Raw genomic sequence first — 14,494 nt, 5'->3', positions numbered from 1 at the left:
ACGCCTATTCTCCATATTCAAATGCATCCTTTGTGTCAAGGTATTCCTTGAGCTTCGTATATGCGGAATCGAAGGCCATATCAAGAGCTTGAAGCTAAAATGATGATAGTCAACGACCCAGTCACTATTTTCGCTTTCGCCTCCATAAATCGGTCTCTGACAGATGATATCCATTTGGCCTGTTGCGATTGACCACCAGTCCGGATTGAGAAAGCCAATACGATGAGGGCCTTGTTCAACGCTAATCTACTGACCTCAAAAGCGTGCCCTCCCGTGGTCAATGCTCCGACAATGCAGTGGTTTTCGATGAGTTGATGCTGTCCCATGTGCACGACGATGAAGGTCTCCGGAGCGTCCTTGGGGTCATTTTCTTGTGACAGGACAGCTGATAAGCTATCGTAACAAGGTGACTGAAGGCAGGATACTTACATGCAAAGAAGGTAGCAGGTTTCGACAGCAGCTCTATCGCGTAACGCCCACACATCGGACACGATTTGGGCCCCTTCGCTCTTATCACTCCTTTCCATCAACGCATCATGACTCCCGCGCTTGAGACTACATTTGCGCTTCTGAGGTCCGGAACATTCTTGCTGACTGAAAGCAGATTTCATTTCGATGAGCTTGAGGCATTGAGATGGCTCCTTTAGACTACAGAAAGGATGTACTGTCAAACGTAAGGACACGGAGGGAGACGAAAAGTGAGCCTGAGGAACATACAAGAAAACAGGGTCTGAAATTTTACAATCCACTCCTGCCTGTACTATGCTGAATCCGACATGTAGATGGAATGCTGCACACAGTTCATTTATACGAGCAGTCGAGACCACAAATGTAGGTGGACTATAGGGACGATAGACGTTTCTTGCTTTACGACGATGTTAGGATTGAAGGTCGTTTGGAGCCTGTGTCGTGGCGGGGAAAGTGAGGGAAGCACACAGCTGATGGATTAGAGCATTCTGTATCATCTTATCGACACGACGCCGTAATCCTCCACAAGATAATTAGACTGGTGGAAGCCCAGTGTTAACGTTGAACGTTAAACATTGGGCCTTGGTCAAAGAATAGCTGCGGAATATCGGGACGGCCTGCCGAGGTCAAATATTCCCACGGCGCCGCCTCTGCCAGTATCACTTATCCCATTATGCTCATTCGAAAACTTTGTTCGCTAACTCTTTCCTGTGTTCTCATAGGTCTCATAAAAGTAACCATGGCTGGAGACCGCCTGTTATCAAGGAAAGATAAAATGGTAGGAGCAAGAACGGGAAGGCAGTATTTGAACCTCCAGATACATTCATATTTCCGTGGAATACGAATGTTTGCCCGAAAAGACTACTACATAGTAAAACAGGATGCGGACAGACTAGGTGGATGGCATTTCTTTGGATTTGAATCGACTCTTGAGGTCCGGAGTCGTCTACTACCAACCCTACGTCTAATAATTCCGGACGGCTTTCGCTGAGATCGCATCTCCCTATAGGCCTGAAGCATTGTGAGGAGTGACGCCTTCCTTGAAAGCTTCACGGCTGGATGATATTAGCCGCCCCGCCTCTGTTACTCACGAGCTGTTAAATTCAAGTTGTAAATCCTATCCACGAAAATAAGCCTAGAACCCCAGTAAGGATACAGTGTAAGTGATTCTTCCACGTAATTATTTAAAGTCGCACGTACATCCATCTACTAGCGTTGAGATCAGTGGAGAGATATGAGGATTTGAGGAGAGCATCGCGTCGAAGATGGCCCGGAAGGAAATTCAAATTGCACCGCGTCGAAATCATGTGATCAAGATGCACTAAGAATTTGAAATTTCCATCCCCGTCTTCCTACTCGTTGTTTCGCATCGCCGTCACTTTCATGAACTCTCAAACAGCGTTGAGAGGGACTCGCTAATGTTCATCACCGCTGCTTGGGTAATTTTAACCAACATTTTGTTATTAATTCGCTAGAAAATGCCTTTTTCGCAGCTAAGTATTAACATTATTTCGCAAAATATTTATTAACTGTTGATAACCTAGTGAATAAATACCTTCTCGCAACTCAATGTTAAATAACATGTTATTAACAGCTCCAGGAATTATTAGCCTTACCTTAGAGTGGGCATCCTTGCACTCACACACACAGTCACGTCGCAATCGCATTTTGGCACATAGCAATAACATAGGTAATTTCTAGTCCGTTTCCTGGGCTTGTGTATTTCTATAAGGATGACACTTTCACGAAGATAAGCAGCGCTTTTTTATGATGACACATTGGTAGCTGTAAATACAATACAATGAAGATAAGATTTGGAATAAATGGATACAGAAATGTCAGTGTCCATGTCAGCCTTCTTGGCCCTTACAAGAAAATTGGCTCGAAGTAAAGCCTCAGTCCTTCCGCAGTATTCAGACGCGCCCCAACAACTCCATCAGGTCGAACGACCACCACAAGACTCGTACCTTTCTCGATATTGTAGTGCTTGAAAGCATACCCCTCCTCGTCCTTCAATATATCACCCTCCGCTTTAACAGCAGAATTCTTCGGCAGAATGATGATAGGCTTCACCAGGGCCGACGAATATGACTTCAGCCTATCGAGAACGTCCACACGCATCTTCACATCATCCGAAAACACGAACACAGTATGATGCGCAGGCCCAAACCTGTCAAATAGCGCAACCTTACCTCCGTCGGCGCTCACCAATCCCGGCGCCTCAGGGGCCCTGTCCCCACCCTGGACGCGTCCATCGAGGCCAGACCTATACGGGTCGACCGCCTCATCTCCTGGGTTCGTCTCATCGACGACGATTGGGCTCCCGCGGTAGGTGACGCCGAACTGGCGGAGGATGTAACCCCGGAACCACCCGGTGTGGTTGTCGTCGGCGGGTTTGAAGGTCTTGTTGAAGAGCTCGGTGGTGCATTCGAGCATGGCAGCGACGACGGGGAGCCGTTCGGCATTGTATGTCTCGAGGAGGGAGGGTGGAGCGAGGTGTTTGTGTACGAGGGCGAGTTTCCATGCGAGGTTGTTCTGATGACGGCGTGAGAAAAGTTGTGGATCTCATCGAGATGAGGACTCACTGCGTCTAATACGCCGGTATTGATACCCTGATGAATGTATTATTAGCAAGTCTTCGGATATAATAGCAAAATACGAACCTGGCCGCCGGTAGGACTATGAACATGCGCGGCATCTAAATTTACAATCGCTATCAGAACCGCAACACAGAAAGACGACGAAGTGAGAACGTACCTCCAGCAACAAATACCCGTCCTACTCCGAATTTGTTCACCATTCGGACGTTAACTCTAAAACAATATGAAATAAGATTAGGAATATTCAATATCAATTTGAAGGGACGCACTGGAACTGGGAAAGGAAGATCACCTGGCCAAAGTTGATATCGTTGCGCTTGGAGATTTCACGGAACTCCTGGATAAAGCCTTCACGGCCGGAAGCCATTCTTTCGCGATTGAGCTCAGGACCCGCAGCGATAACGTAGTACCTGTCGTCTCCCGGTTTCAAGTACGGTCGCAGAGATACCCTGTGGGAAGTACATTGAGTGCATAAATCTCAGGTAGAGGTAATGGCATCATACGTTCGGCTAGAAGCATCTCCCCATACATGCCACGACTGCACATCGTTCGTCAAATGGATGCATGTAATAAGAAGCAACTTACGGATTGGTCTAATGGTGAGTTGATGATTTGAATGTCGCCTATAACCCATCGCTCCGCCGACTTTGTCTCTCCCATAAACGTGAGGCCCAGTTGTTTACGCACGGTACTCTTCCCGCCATCTGTGCCAATGAGCCAGGCGACCTCAGCAGTCTCAGGAACCTGCTCATTGGCGTCGTTCCATTTCAATAGATGGGCAGTGACATGGTCGGGACTCTGTTCAAACGAGACTAACTCTGTCCCGGTTTCGACCACGCAGCCGAACTTTGCAAGATAGTTGCGCAGCACTTCTTCGTGCGCGTCCTGACCGATGAGAATAGGATTAATCTGAATAACGCATGATGAGATCAGGCTCGTTAACAAAATTCATCGAGGAAACTGACGATAGGACGATCGGGAGTACTCTCCAACTCTTCGGACATTGGCATTCGTACTCTGATGCTGACGCCATCCGGCTCGTACATTATGAGAGGATGTGACTTCCCAGACTGCTCTAGAATATCGGGAAGAACACCTAGGAGTTTGTATACCTCCATGGTTCGCGGCTGGTAAAAAGAAATGTTTACTTGGTCACCTTAAGGAATGGGAAACTGCGCCACGTACATGGACGCCAGAGCCTTTTTGACCGACTTTGTAATTTGAACGTTCTTTGTCGATAATTCGTACGGGTATGCCATTCTTTATCAGAGAAAGAGCAAGTACGAGACCTGAAGGTCCTGCGCCAACCTGAAAGCGCATCAGCATAGGTGTACAAAGCGAACAATGGAGCAACGAACGATGAGAACGGTGTCCGTCATAGCTGTTGAGACTGTTGGAGATGAATGGAAAGCTGAGTGGTTGTGTCCTGGTGTACTCGAACTACGATGCTTTTATCTTCAAGACGACGTCAACGGTTGACGTCCACATGTCCCCGTCCACGAGACCAAAAATAACTCATCTCCCGAGTCGGACAAGAAGTCAAAATTAGAATAGATCCAAAAAGTTCCCTTACTAGGTGACATGGAAGTCTCGAGGCGGAAATTTGAAAACTTCGAGTTCATTCAGCAAGGGAGCTAGTGAGTGATGGTGATGACGAAAGCATATTGTCCGAGTCGGTAAGTCGGTAGGAAACAGGTCATGATGACGAGTATCATTATACTTCCACTACAGCCGCCTCGGTCAACTACAATTCTTCCGAGCCGTTTACCTTCAAACGTATGAACATTCGCAGGACCACCATTGGACGTGGAGTGGTGGTCATCCATTAGCCGACTCGATACCTGTTGAAGAAAGCAGCTGGGTAGCACTAACGTGTCGGAAAGTTCGATGATCCTCTGTACAATCGAGGATTAAAGATTTCACTGACCTGTTTAAGGGGGGGGAAGAAAACTGCGAGGACCGTTCCCGAATTTGAAAGAGTGAGAAATCCGGCCACGGTGTCGGCGAGTGTCTGAAAATAGAACGCATTCGATGCAGCGATTGGACAGAGCGATACAGTCAGCGCCGCTCCCTGTGCTGCCAGTAACACGGTAACGAGAAGGTAGAAAATGGTGTGGAGGAAGAACTTTCGATCGACGATCGACGTCCTCCGACTCGGAATGCAACGTCACGTGGTGCGACGCGTCGCGTTCATGAAGTACATTTGAATAATTTTTGATAATTTTGGTCCTAGCTGTCAGAAATCGCAAAGGCATACTCAAACGAAGTGAATAGCAAAAATTGTTACATCTTTGGTGTTGTGATATTCCGGTGATACGGCATGTCTCGGCATGCTTAGTAAGATGGAATCCGGAGGAAATGGGGAGAAAGTACTAGATTTAGTTGTAAATAGTATAAATACAGAGCATAGGCAAGGGAAGCTCCTCGTGAGTTTGTCTACCTAGTGACTAACAGCCTAACAGCTGGAGTGCAACTGCATTCAAATCACAATATTTGGCAAAAGCGACATGGGGAGTTAAATTGAACGGCGAAATACATGGCAAAAGTTCCCGCAGAAATGAAAGAACATATGTAAGTGAATCCTTTTGGGAATGCTTGGTCTATTAAGCTAACATCCGGTAAAGTGTACAAGACTACAAGCCGTCAGCTAGGGCATGTCAGCATCATTTTGACATTAAATCCATGGGACTGGAACTGCTTCTCGATGCGTTCCGTGCGAGAAATCGGCAATATCATTTTGGCTGTCGCAGAGTTGGCTCAGACGGACTGAGATATCCTTTGCCAGAAAGACCGTCCCGAACCTGAGGTCACCATACGGTAGGAGGATGTCTAACAATATGTTCACGTCGTTGAGGAATTCATTTGGTAAAGTTCTGAGCATGCTGGCGTTCACATAAGTACTGCACCAGCTTGGGTCATAGCCTTGCACGATACCAAGCCTTTCTCTTTGTCCTGCGATGAAACTTTCCCCGTATCCTAGGTATTCTTCCATTCGTGCCTATGATCTGCACAATACGGCCATTAAGGGAGAGATAGAAGTAGCGTGAAGACAGGGACCGGCTGAGTGGCGGGGCAAGTTGGACGCAACATAGAACTGGGGTGCTGGGGCGTAGTCCTTAGCGCAGCATTGCATAGTTCTTTACTAGATGTGAATGAATTCAAGTTTCACTGATAACAGAAGGACTGCTGAACCGCACAGAAAATAAATGCGTTTCTCCACAGAGAAGTCTCTTTGCGTATGATGTCAGCAAGATGGCGAGAATAAAGCGAGAAATTTTTGTTAGTCCAGAGAAAACAGCGGGTTAGTACCGGCACAAGGGGTAGGTGCACGCCACCGTGGCCGGCGTGAAGAGATGTCGGTAGCGGCGCAAGCGCCAGGTCCCCGATTCTTTCCAATTCCAATAATAGAGACAATGTTAGCAGTAAACGTGCTTCTGAAGTCAAAAGACTACAGTTATGCACGCGAGAGCGGACTAGTGCTCCAACCCTTTACTTTTCCTTTGCCAGTTCCAGCAAAATAAATGGAAAGGGTTCAAAAAGGTTTATAAACTATTTATAAACTCTTTATAAAGGGTAAGTATCACGTGATATGGCACTCTGGCGCAGAGCAGGCCAGTAACGACCTTGAGTTACCTTGAATTGAGTTTCTGTAGTCTAGTATGTGTATTCGTGACAAAATTTATACTTACTTATACTTCTCATGACCGAAAGCTTGTAAGTACATGAAATTGAAAAGCGCTGACAAATATGGGTCTGCCCGGACCGACACTACCAAGCTCAAGCTGAGGTGGTTATGCCCATATCTAGACATACACACAGACTGTTACCATATCATCGCGGTACGAGTTCAATACTCAGTTTCACCGCATCATACAAGTGCTGTTATTCAGAATTAAATTATCTGCAGCATGCATACTCTTTACTGTTTGTTTACCCTTTCCTTTACCCTTTACCACCTCATGTAAAACAAAAGGAAAAATAAATGGTTTAAAACCCTTTTAAAGTGAAAGGGTTGGAGCACTAGAGCGGACGCCAACGACAGTGAAAAGCTGAAACTGAGCGTGCTGACAAACATGTCCCAGAAAGTATGCGGCTCGGACTCACCGTGAGAGAGTTGGTGAGACGGCCCCCACATTATATCTTATCAGTGGAGTATTTTCGTTCACGAGCCCGCCTATGACGCGCATTTTGCGTAAAAATCATGACAAATTTAGCCCCTAATTTGACGAGTTGGCAGGAGGATGGTCGTTATCCCTCCATGTAGGGCCCTCTGTCGTTTCCTCCTTATCTCGGAAAGAATCGGGGACTCTACGAAACCACGTGGTGGCTGTGAAGGAAGCGCTCTTCTCCGTTTTCCTCACTTTCCTCCCCTACCGAAAAGGGTGACTACGAAAATTGCACTACGAATGCATATATGTACGTAGATGCTATCACGTAGCGTGATTTTTACCTATCTTCTCTTATTTTTCCAGGCAAGTACTTGGAGACCAGCAGCGAAACCTTTTGCTTTCGACACTCAAATGATTCTCCTACCCAGAGTGTTGAAGCAAAGGCTAGAGAAGAGCTGACGGTAGCTCAGAAAGAGCTGGAGGTCTGTGATGCATCAAGTATGGGAGCCAAAGCGCAACAGGCCACAGTAAACTCCCTGAAGTCTGTTCTCTCACCTTTACGACGTGTTCCACCGGAAATTCTCTTCGAAATCGCGCTCTACTTCCAAGACGGCTCGCCCTGCCACGAAATAGAAAGTGATCTGTGGCGTTTTGGCCGTGTCTGCAGGAAGTGGCGAGCCGTAGCGCTATTATCCAGGCATCTCTGGACTACCGTCGCCATTGATGATATGATGTGTGTCGGGGTCCGCCCTGAACCAGCGAACCGTGTTCTTGTCGAATACTTGAAGAGGTCCGGAGATCTTCCTCTTCGTGTCCATGTCAAATTTGAAAATTATTATGTGGACGATGAACCTGTCGACCATGTGCTGATCAACACCCTCGTCTCTCACTCTCATCGCTGGAAGACACTTCTTTTCACAGCTCCCGACTATCTCTGGCCTGGTCTCTGCCAGGTTGGTGGGCATCTACCCATTCTAGAACGCATCGCGTGTCTCTCTACCCGGAACGAACCCCCCACGAACCTTGATATCCTTCTCCCAATCTTTTCCGATGCTCCACGGCTGCGACATGTCGACATTAATATGAATGCGCCGATACCCTTCCTCCTTCCCTGGAACCAGCTAACACACTACCATGATAACCGCCACGGTTTCATGTCACACCACAAGCTAGAAGAGCAGTTTTTTGATCGGTGTTTGCACCTCCGCGAATGCACTCTTTTATCACAGTCGCCCGTCACGAACAATTCTCGCACCTTGCTTCCAGACCTATACTCCTTAACCTTGGCGTCATCAGCGTCATTGGATGCCGTAACCGCTCCAGCACTTCAGTTCCTAATGATCCATCATGGGCATCAAGAGAGAACCTTGGACATAGGCATCCTCTCCCGTTTCATTTCCCGCTCCTCTTGCTCCCTTACAGCTCTCGTTTTGTTTGGGGGTACGACTCTTGGATCTCGTATTAAGAGCGACGAGCTAGTTCCCGTACTGAAGGCGTCTCCCCAATTGATGCAGCTGCATGTGTATGGTGTGAATATCCAAATGTATTTCCTCCGGAGTATGACACTGTCCGCCTCGTCGTCGGACCTTGTTCCTCTCCTAGAGGACCTATCGTTGGATGTATGGTGTTTCGATGTGTACCTCCTCTTTTCGATGCTAGAAAGTCGCTGTAGCAAAGGGTCAGTATTGCAACAGGTATCGATCAAGTGCATGGGCGTTACTTTATCTAATCAACTTCTCGTTCGTCATGCGACTTTGCAGGAGAAAGGCTTTCGGCTCTATTTTGCTACGCAGAATGCCAATGAGCGCCAGTGTGAGTAGATGCTTATTTCTGGCAGTCAGTCGACGTGACATTCTTGGCAGATCTCAGGAGGATGCAGGAACGACGGGATGAATTCGATTATTAAACCCGGAACCAGAACACCCTTTGTTGTCAATATAAAATTATTATTCGGTTATCAACACCATGTGAACACTCCTCGATTCTCGTGCAAGGCTTATGTTATCTGACTGCACCAATACGGCAGACAACTTAGCGTTCTCTGGATCTTTCCTCATAGGGTAGGTGCCAGGGCCTAGTTTCAAATCACCTCAGCAATGGGCAGATGCCATCTAATGAATCGCAGGCTGCTAAAGCAGGGTTTATGATGTTACGCTCTAGTACTAATCTCAAAAAGCTATTCCGAAACGAACAGTAATCCCACAAGCTAGCCAGCTTACAGATAGATATTCACAATGAAGAAGCACAAAAGGTCTCCTCTTGGACTAGGCTCCAAGCTTGCGATGGATGCCAGACTTTTTATATTCATAATTCCATGCCAGTGAGGGGGGAATATTTTGGGACCGTGATCACCTTTGCTTGGCCCTCCTTCAGAATGCAAGGGAAAGTTTGGATGTAATCGCAAGTGGGAGATGGAGTGGACCAGAGTTCGAAGTGAATGCAGTAAATGAGCTTAAATGGAAGCACCATCAATGTCAAGAAGAGACAATGGACGATCTGCGTGTCTGGGTTTACGGACCGGAAACCGAGCAGTCACGAGGGTCAAGGTCTTTTCTTTGTCTGCACCAAGGCAACCCACCTTAATCGCTCACCACCACCATCACTAAGAAATGGATTCTCACTCGAGCAGCTCCTCCTCAATGAACTCCAATGATTCCACAGAGCAGTCACAGGATCCATACTCTGAATATACTCCCGACGATCCCTACCTTGCTTCTGACCTCCAAGGCCGTATTTTCATACCTCCCGACGCGTTCTTGTCGACCATTCTTCGCCTTCCCGATGAATGGCGTACAGACGCCACAGTACGAAGCCAGATCGACGTGATTAGCCACGACTTTGTGTTCCAGATCCTCGCCGACGAGTACCTCAAGGTCGCCAGTGGCACCAGTGAAGGACAACCTGGCCGTTTATATGATGCCATGCTTGTGCGGGCGTTCGAGATGACAGCTGAGCCTGAGAAGGAAAGGATGTCGGTTCGTCCGCATTTCTTGCAGTTTGCCACTCATGATCGGTGGTTGGACGACGCGAAAGACGCTGAATATCGCGTTCTGCCAAAAGGTAAGATTTTCTTTTACTCGTTACTTCAACTTACTTGACATTCATTCGATCATGTAATGCATAGGTGTTTCCGCGGAAGAAGATGCTCAGGCCCGCAAGGACGACGCTACCAAGCAAGATGCCGAGGACGAGGATGAGGAAGAGGATGAGGAGGGTATTGATGAGGTCGAGCTATCCAAGAAACGCGAAGACGCCGCCAAACGCTGGGAGATGTCTATGCGGTGTGCTCGAAATGCCGTGGACGGCCTCTCAATGTTTCGTTCGCACTGTCATGGGCTGCTTCTAGCGCCAAGGAAGGCCCAGCCACTCTACTACGACCGGTCTGCTATTCTCGTCTGTGAAGCGTTCGATATCGTGGACAAGGACGATCAAGTCACGGATATTTTCATCGCTATGCTCCTCGGTCTCTCAGCTATTCCGCCAGATAGTGGTGTGCTGCCTATTCTGAGTATGAAGTAGATCGCAGGATGTGCTCAAGGACGGAACGACTCTGTGGTGAAAGAGCAGAAGCTGAAAGGACAGTAAAAAAAGTGTCGCATTTGATTCACTCTTATGTAGAACCTGATTATATATTGTACTGAACGATTGAATCGCGTAATAGGGCTATGATACGGAGAGTTACTTGAGCCTGCTTGCTGTATAAACGCGTAACTGTAGAAAGGAGAGGAAGACACGTGCTACGGTGGAAGCTCGGGAGGAATAGAATTCGGCAGGCACCGCTCGTCTTTTTCCTTCCATCATCATCTTCATCAGCATCATTATCATTAACACAGAAATCATATTATAACGGAACGTGTTGAATGCATATCTGTAAGTAAAAAAATAATGTTCAATTTGCCCTTACTCACATTACCTACTTATAGGCAAATACCTGGAGACCAGCAGCGATACCTTCTGTGTTCGCCATTCAAATGATTTTCCTTCCGAGATAATTGAAACCAAAGCGAAGGAAGAGCTAGCCGCAGCTCAAAAACAGCTCAACGCCTCCATCACTTTGACGATCAATGATAAAACCACCAGGCGGTAGCAAGCAGCCGTCAAATCCCTAAAATCCGTCCTCTCACCTCTACGACGCGTCCCCCCCGAAATCCTTCGGGAAATTGCACTTCTTCTCCCAAGAGACTCGCCGTGCCACAGCTTAACCAGCGATCTATGGTGTTTTGGTCGCGTCTGCAGAAAGTGGAGAGCAGTAGCGTTGTCCTCCAAATATCTTTGGACCACAGTCGTCATCGACACAGACATGATATTTCCCGAAGATATGCCTGCCGCATCAGAGAGCATCCTAGTTGAATATCTCCAGAGATCCAGGGACGCACCTCTCCATATTCGAGCCAAATTTGACGATCTCGACCAACTAGGGCTCCTCAACGTCCTCATCTCACATTGCCATCGCTAGAAAACATTGCGCCTGACCGCCTCCGGACCGGCGCAGTGTGTGCCAGATTGGAGGGCGTGTGCCGATTTTGGAGCACGTCGCGTGTTCCTCCCTCAGCGTGTACCCGTCGAAGGACCTTGATTTTCTCCTCCCTGTGTTTTCTGAAGCCCCGCGGCTCCACAGTGTCGATGCCCTGATGGACAGACCCATGCCGTTTCTCCTGCCCTGGCAGCAGCTTACGCACTACCGGGATGATTATTATGGCGTTAGGTCCCGCCATGATTTGGAGAGCCAGTTTTTCGGGCGGTGTACGAGGCTTCGCGAATGTATCCTCTTGTCGTGGTTGCCCACCGCTAGTGTTTCCCAATCAATGCTTCCCGATCTCACCTCTTTGGTCCTGGGATCATCCCAGCCGCTAAACACCATAACCGCCCCCGCTCTTCAGTTTCTTATGCTCTACTGTGGCCAACATGAAGAAGCAGCCGGCATGGGGTTTCTCTCCCGCTTCATTTCCCGCTCGTCTTGTTCGCTGACGGTACTTGTTTTGTTCGGGGGGACCTATCCATGTCATATCGAGAGCGATGATCTCGTTCCTGTGTTGAAGGCGTCTCCTCGACTGACACAGCTCAGTGTATATGATGTGTACATACAGGAGCACTTTCTTCAGTGCATGACACTGTCAACCTCGTCCGATATGGTCCCCCTCCTCGAAAACTTGACGTTGGACGCCTTCTCCTTCACTTTCAGCATCTACCTGCTCTTTTCCATGCTGGAAAGTCGCAACATACTACAAGAAGTCTCCATCAAAGGTTCCGACATCATACTAGTACCACATGGACTTCTCTTTCGTTACGCGGCGCTCAGAGAGAAAGGCTTTCGGCTTCACTTTGGCACATATGATGCCAGTGAATATAATTGTAAGGTCGCTCGTACTGGTTTTAATCAACTCGTGACAGATTTTCCCTCCGCAGATCTCAATAAAATGAAACAACGGAGGGATAGAGATGATTACTTGTAATTGTCATGAAGCTCACGTATTGCTCTACCCATTCATATCCAAAACACCGCACAAATAAAATACATGCTACATGTCCTCTGCAGTACATATCGAGTTCGACATCATTGGTGCTCGCTATGTGACCAGAGCCTTATCCGCGAACATGGCTCATGACAGTAAGGACGGGCGAACATCGAACAAGCCTCCTAGGAGTCGCATCGCCAAACCTTTGGGGCAGCGCGGTCACAGCGGAAGCACTACCTCAGTATCTCTCCTCACGTTGGATTGGTGACTCGGTCAAGCTACATCCTCCTTGAATAAACCCCGGACTTACCGGCCGGTCACAGGAGTGACTCTCTCATCACTGGCAGGGCAACCAAAACTGGCACGTGTTGCTGTAAAGTTGGACATCAACGACAAGTACACTCTCACAGACACAGCGGTTACAGCATCAAAACTCGCAACTTTTCTTAGCTAGACGTCTCAGCTTGTAAATAAAGGACTAGACTCGCTTGGGGCCATCATAGCTGCTTGTCACTCGGCTACACATAAAAGGGCATCGCTGCAAGCACCATTTGAACTTACGACTAACAGATGAAACAACGATTTCAGTTTCTGGCTCGGTAGGCTACGGGCATCTCAAAGCCATCTCATCTGTCTGTAGCACGCGATCGTCGTTTGACGTCGTCAGTGGCGGGAAAGCAAGTATCATTGCCACAAACGTATGTGCATAGCAGCCTATATTCAGAAATTCACCCTCACCCTTATCTTCAGAGGCGATGACCTATATCGACCTGGGACAACACTTGATCTCAAATTTCAAACTCACAAATCTGCAGACTACAAAGATCTAGCCGCTACGGTGATCAAGCGCTTCGAACCTTTCACCTCCGCCGTCGTCCTTCTAGTTCAACGACTCCCCGACAACCAACCGTTCATTTTAAAGCTAGCCGACGATGACGACGTGGATACAGTGCCATGGACGTCGTCCATCGATGACCATCTCCGACGCACCATACATGATATCCAGGCGGGCGTGAAACCTGATTGGTTCGAGCTCATAAACGATTTCGACAACCGGCCTGACACTAGGCTTTGGGAGGATTGGATGTGGGAGGTCTGCACTTGGATTGGGAAGATGTCGAGCTACGACACGGAACTATCTGCGTATCGACTTTTACATCGGCTGCAAGGCCGGTGTATTCCCCGTCTTTATGGCGTCGTTCGTCTTCAAATTACCCCCGAGTCTACTCCTCCTCTTCATCCCATCACTGATGTCGTCCAAGGAGTTGTTCTTGAGTATGGAGAATCTCAAACCCAGTATTGACATCTCCGAGCAGGAGGCTGAGAAGATTTCTAGCGCAGTGCTGGATGGATTCCGTGCCATCGAGGCAGAAAAATGCTTGCTGCACAATGTCGTCCACACCAAGAACATCGTTCTGCGTGAAGGGAATCGGTCCCCTGTGATCATTGACTTTGGACTGGCGAACATTCGGAATCCTGAGTATAGCGATGAGGAATGGGAGCACGTCGTCCAGGGAGGTCCGGACACATGCTACTTGCGGAGGCTTCTGGTGGATCCTGAGGATGGGCGTTGGAAGAGGACTGTGACGCCGTATCACTACAAGAGGCCTCTACCATTCAACGAGTATGTGGAAAGCATGCCTGATGACTTTCGTAGGGTGACATTCGAGAGTGTGTTAAATACGGATTGGGAAGGGGCGAGAGAGAAGACAACCTCTTTCCATGTTCACGCAGTCTGACTTTGATTTGCTTTCGGCAACAGGAGTTGAAAATGATATTGTTTTTGTCTTCCGTGTCAACGATGTAAAGCTATACTTCGGCCCCTTTATGAATGCACTTGGTGAGCTATATATGCATGCAT

At 48.0% G+C, this 14,494-nt stretch overlaps 5 protein-coding genes across 5 annotated transcripts; 3 read left to right on the top strand and 2 right to left on the bottom strand.

Annotated features, from left to right (window-relative positions):
* Positions 1 to 4: 4 nt before the first annotated feature.
* EV420DRAFT_1481207 (uncharacterized protein) lies at positions 5 to 611 on the bottom strand (the record flags this gene model as incomplete). The annotated part of the gene is made up of 3 exons (XM_060469747.1): positions 5 to 94; positions 255 to 393; positions 430 to 611. 3 exons carry the CDS (start codon positions 609 to 611, stop codon positions 5 to 7), a joined length of 411 nt encoding a protein of 136 aa, XP_060329278.1.
* A 1,723-nt stretch (positions 612 to 2,334) lies between these two features.
* Positions 2,335 to 4,447, bottom strand: EV420DRAFT_1644545 (FAD binding domain-containing protein; the record flags this gene model as incomplete). Its single annotated transcript, XM_060477665.1, has 10 exons — positions 2,335 to 3,003; positions 3,054 to 3,080; positions 3,132 to 3,166; positions 3,226 to 3,281; positions 3,338 to 3,517; positions 3,572 to 3,606; positions 3,654 to 3,977; positions 4,034 to 4,195; positions 4,254 to 4,376; positions 4,427 to 4,447. 10 exons carry the CDS (start codon positions 4,445 to 4,447, stop codon positions 2,335 to 2,337), a joined length of 1,632 nt encoding a protein of 543 aa, XP_060329277.1.
* A 3,027-nt stretch (positions 4,448 to 7,474) lies between these two features.
* On the top strand, positions 7,475 to 8,997 carry EV420DRAFT_1644544 (uncharacterized protein; the record flags this gene model as incomplete). The annotated part of the gene is made up of 2 exons (XM_060477664.1): positions 7,475 to 7,484; positions 7,541 to 8,997. 2 exons carry the CDS (start codon positions 7,475 to 7,477, stop codon positions 8,995 to 8,997), a joined length of 1,467 nt encoding a protein of 488 aa, XP_060329276.1.
* Positions 8,998 to 9,722: 725 nt separating this feature from the next.
* EV420DRAFT_559016 (uncharacterized protein) lies at positions 9,723 to 10,923 on the top strand. The gene is made up of 2 exons (XM_060482585.1): positions 9,723 to 10,237; positions 10,302 to 10,923. The coding sequence occupies exons 1-2, from the start codon at positions 9,787 to 9,789 to the stop codon at positions 10,694 to 10,696; spliced, it is 846 nt and encodes a 281-aa protein (XP_060329275.1). The 5' UTR covers positions 9,723 to 9,786; the 3' UTR covers positions 10,697 to 10,923.
* Positions 10,924 to 11,820: 897 nt separating this feature from the next.
* On the top strand, positions 11,821 to 14,372 carry EV420DRAFT_1644542 (uncharacterized protein; the record flags this gene model as incomplete). Its single annotated transcript, XM_060477663.1, has 4 exons — positions 11,821 to 12,529; positions 13,274 to 13,331; positions 13,384 to 13,900; positions 13,950 to 14,372. The coding sequence occupies 4 exons, from the start codon at positions 11,821 to 11,823 to the stop codon at positions 14,370 to 14,372; spliced, it is 1,707 nt and encodes a 568-aa protein (XP_060329274.1).
* Positions 14,373 to 14,494: the final 122 nt, after the last annotated feature.

Source organism: Desarmillaria tabescens (assembly GCF_030435595.1).
Source record: "Desarmillaria tabescens strain CCBAS 213 chromosome Unknown EV420scaffold_24, whole genome shotgun sequence".
NCBI lineage: Eukaryota > Fungi > Basidiomycota > Agaricomycetes > Agaricales > Physalacriaceae > Desarmillaria > Desarmillaria tabescens.
The sequence above is the reverse complement of the archived record's forward strand: the minus strand, read 5'-3'. Positions and strand labels throughout refer to the sequence as shown.

Bases quoted from the DNA above. Each gene is read 5' to 3' on its own strand.
- EV420DRAFT_559016 (XM_060482585.1), top strand. From the start codon at position 9,787: ATGGATTCTCACTCGAGCAGCTCCTCCTCAATGAACTCCAATGATTCC. The intron at 10,238-10,301 runs GTAAGATTTTCT...TGTAATGCATAG, and splicing joins ATATCGCGTTCTGCCAAAAG to GTGTTTCCGCGGAAGAAGAT.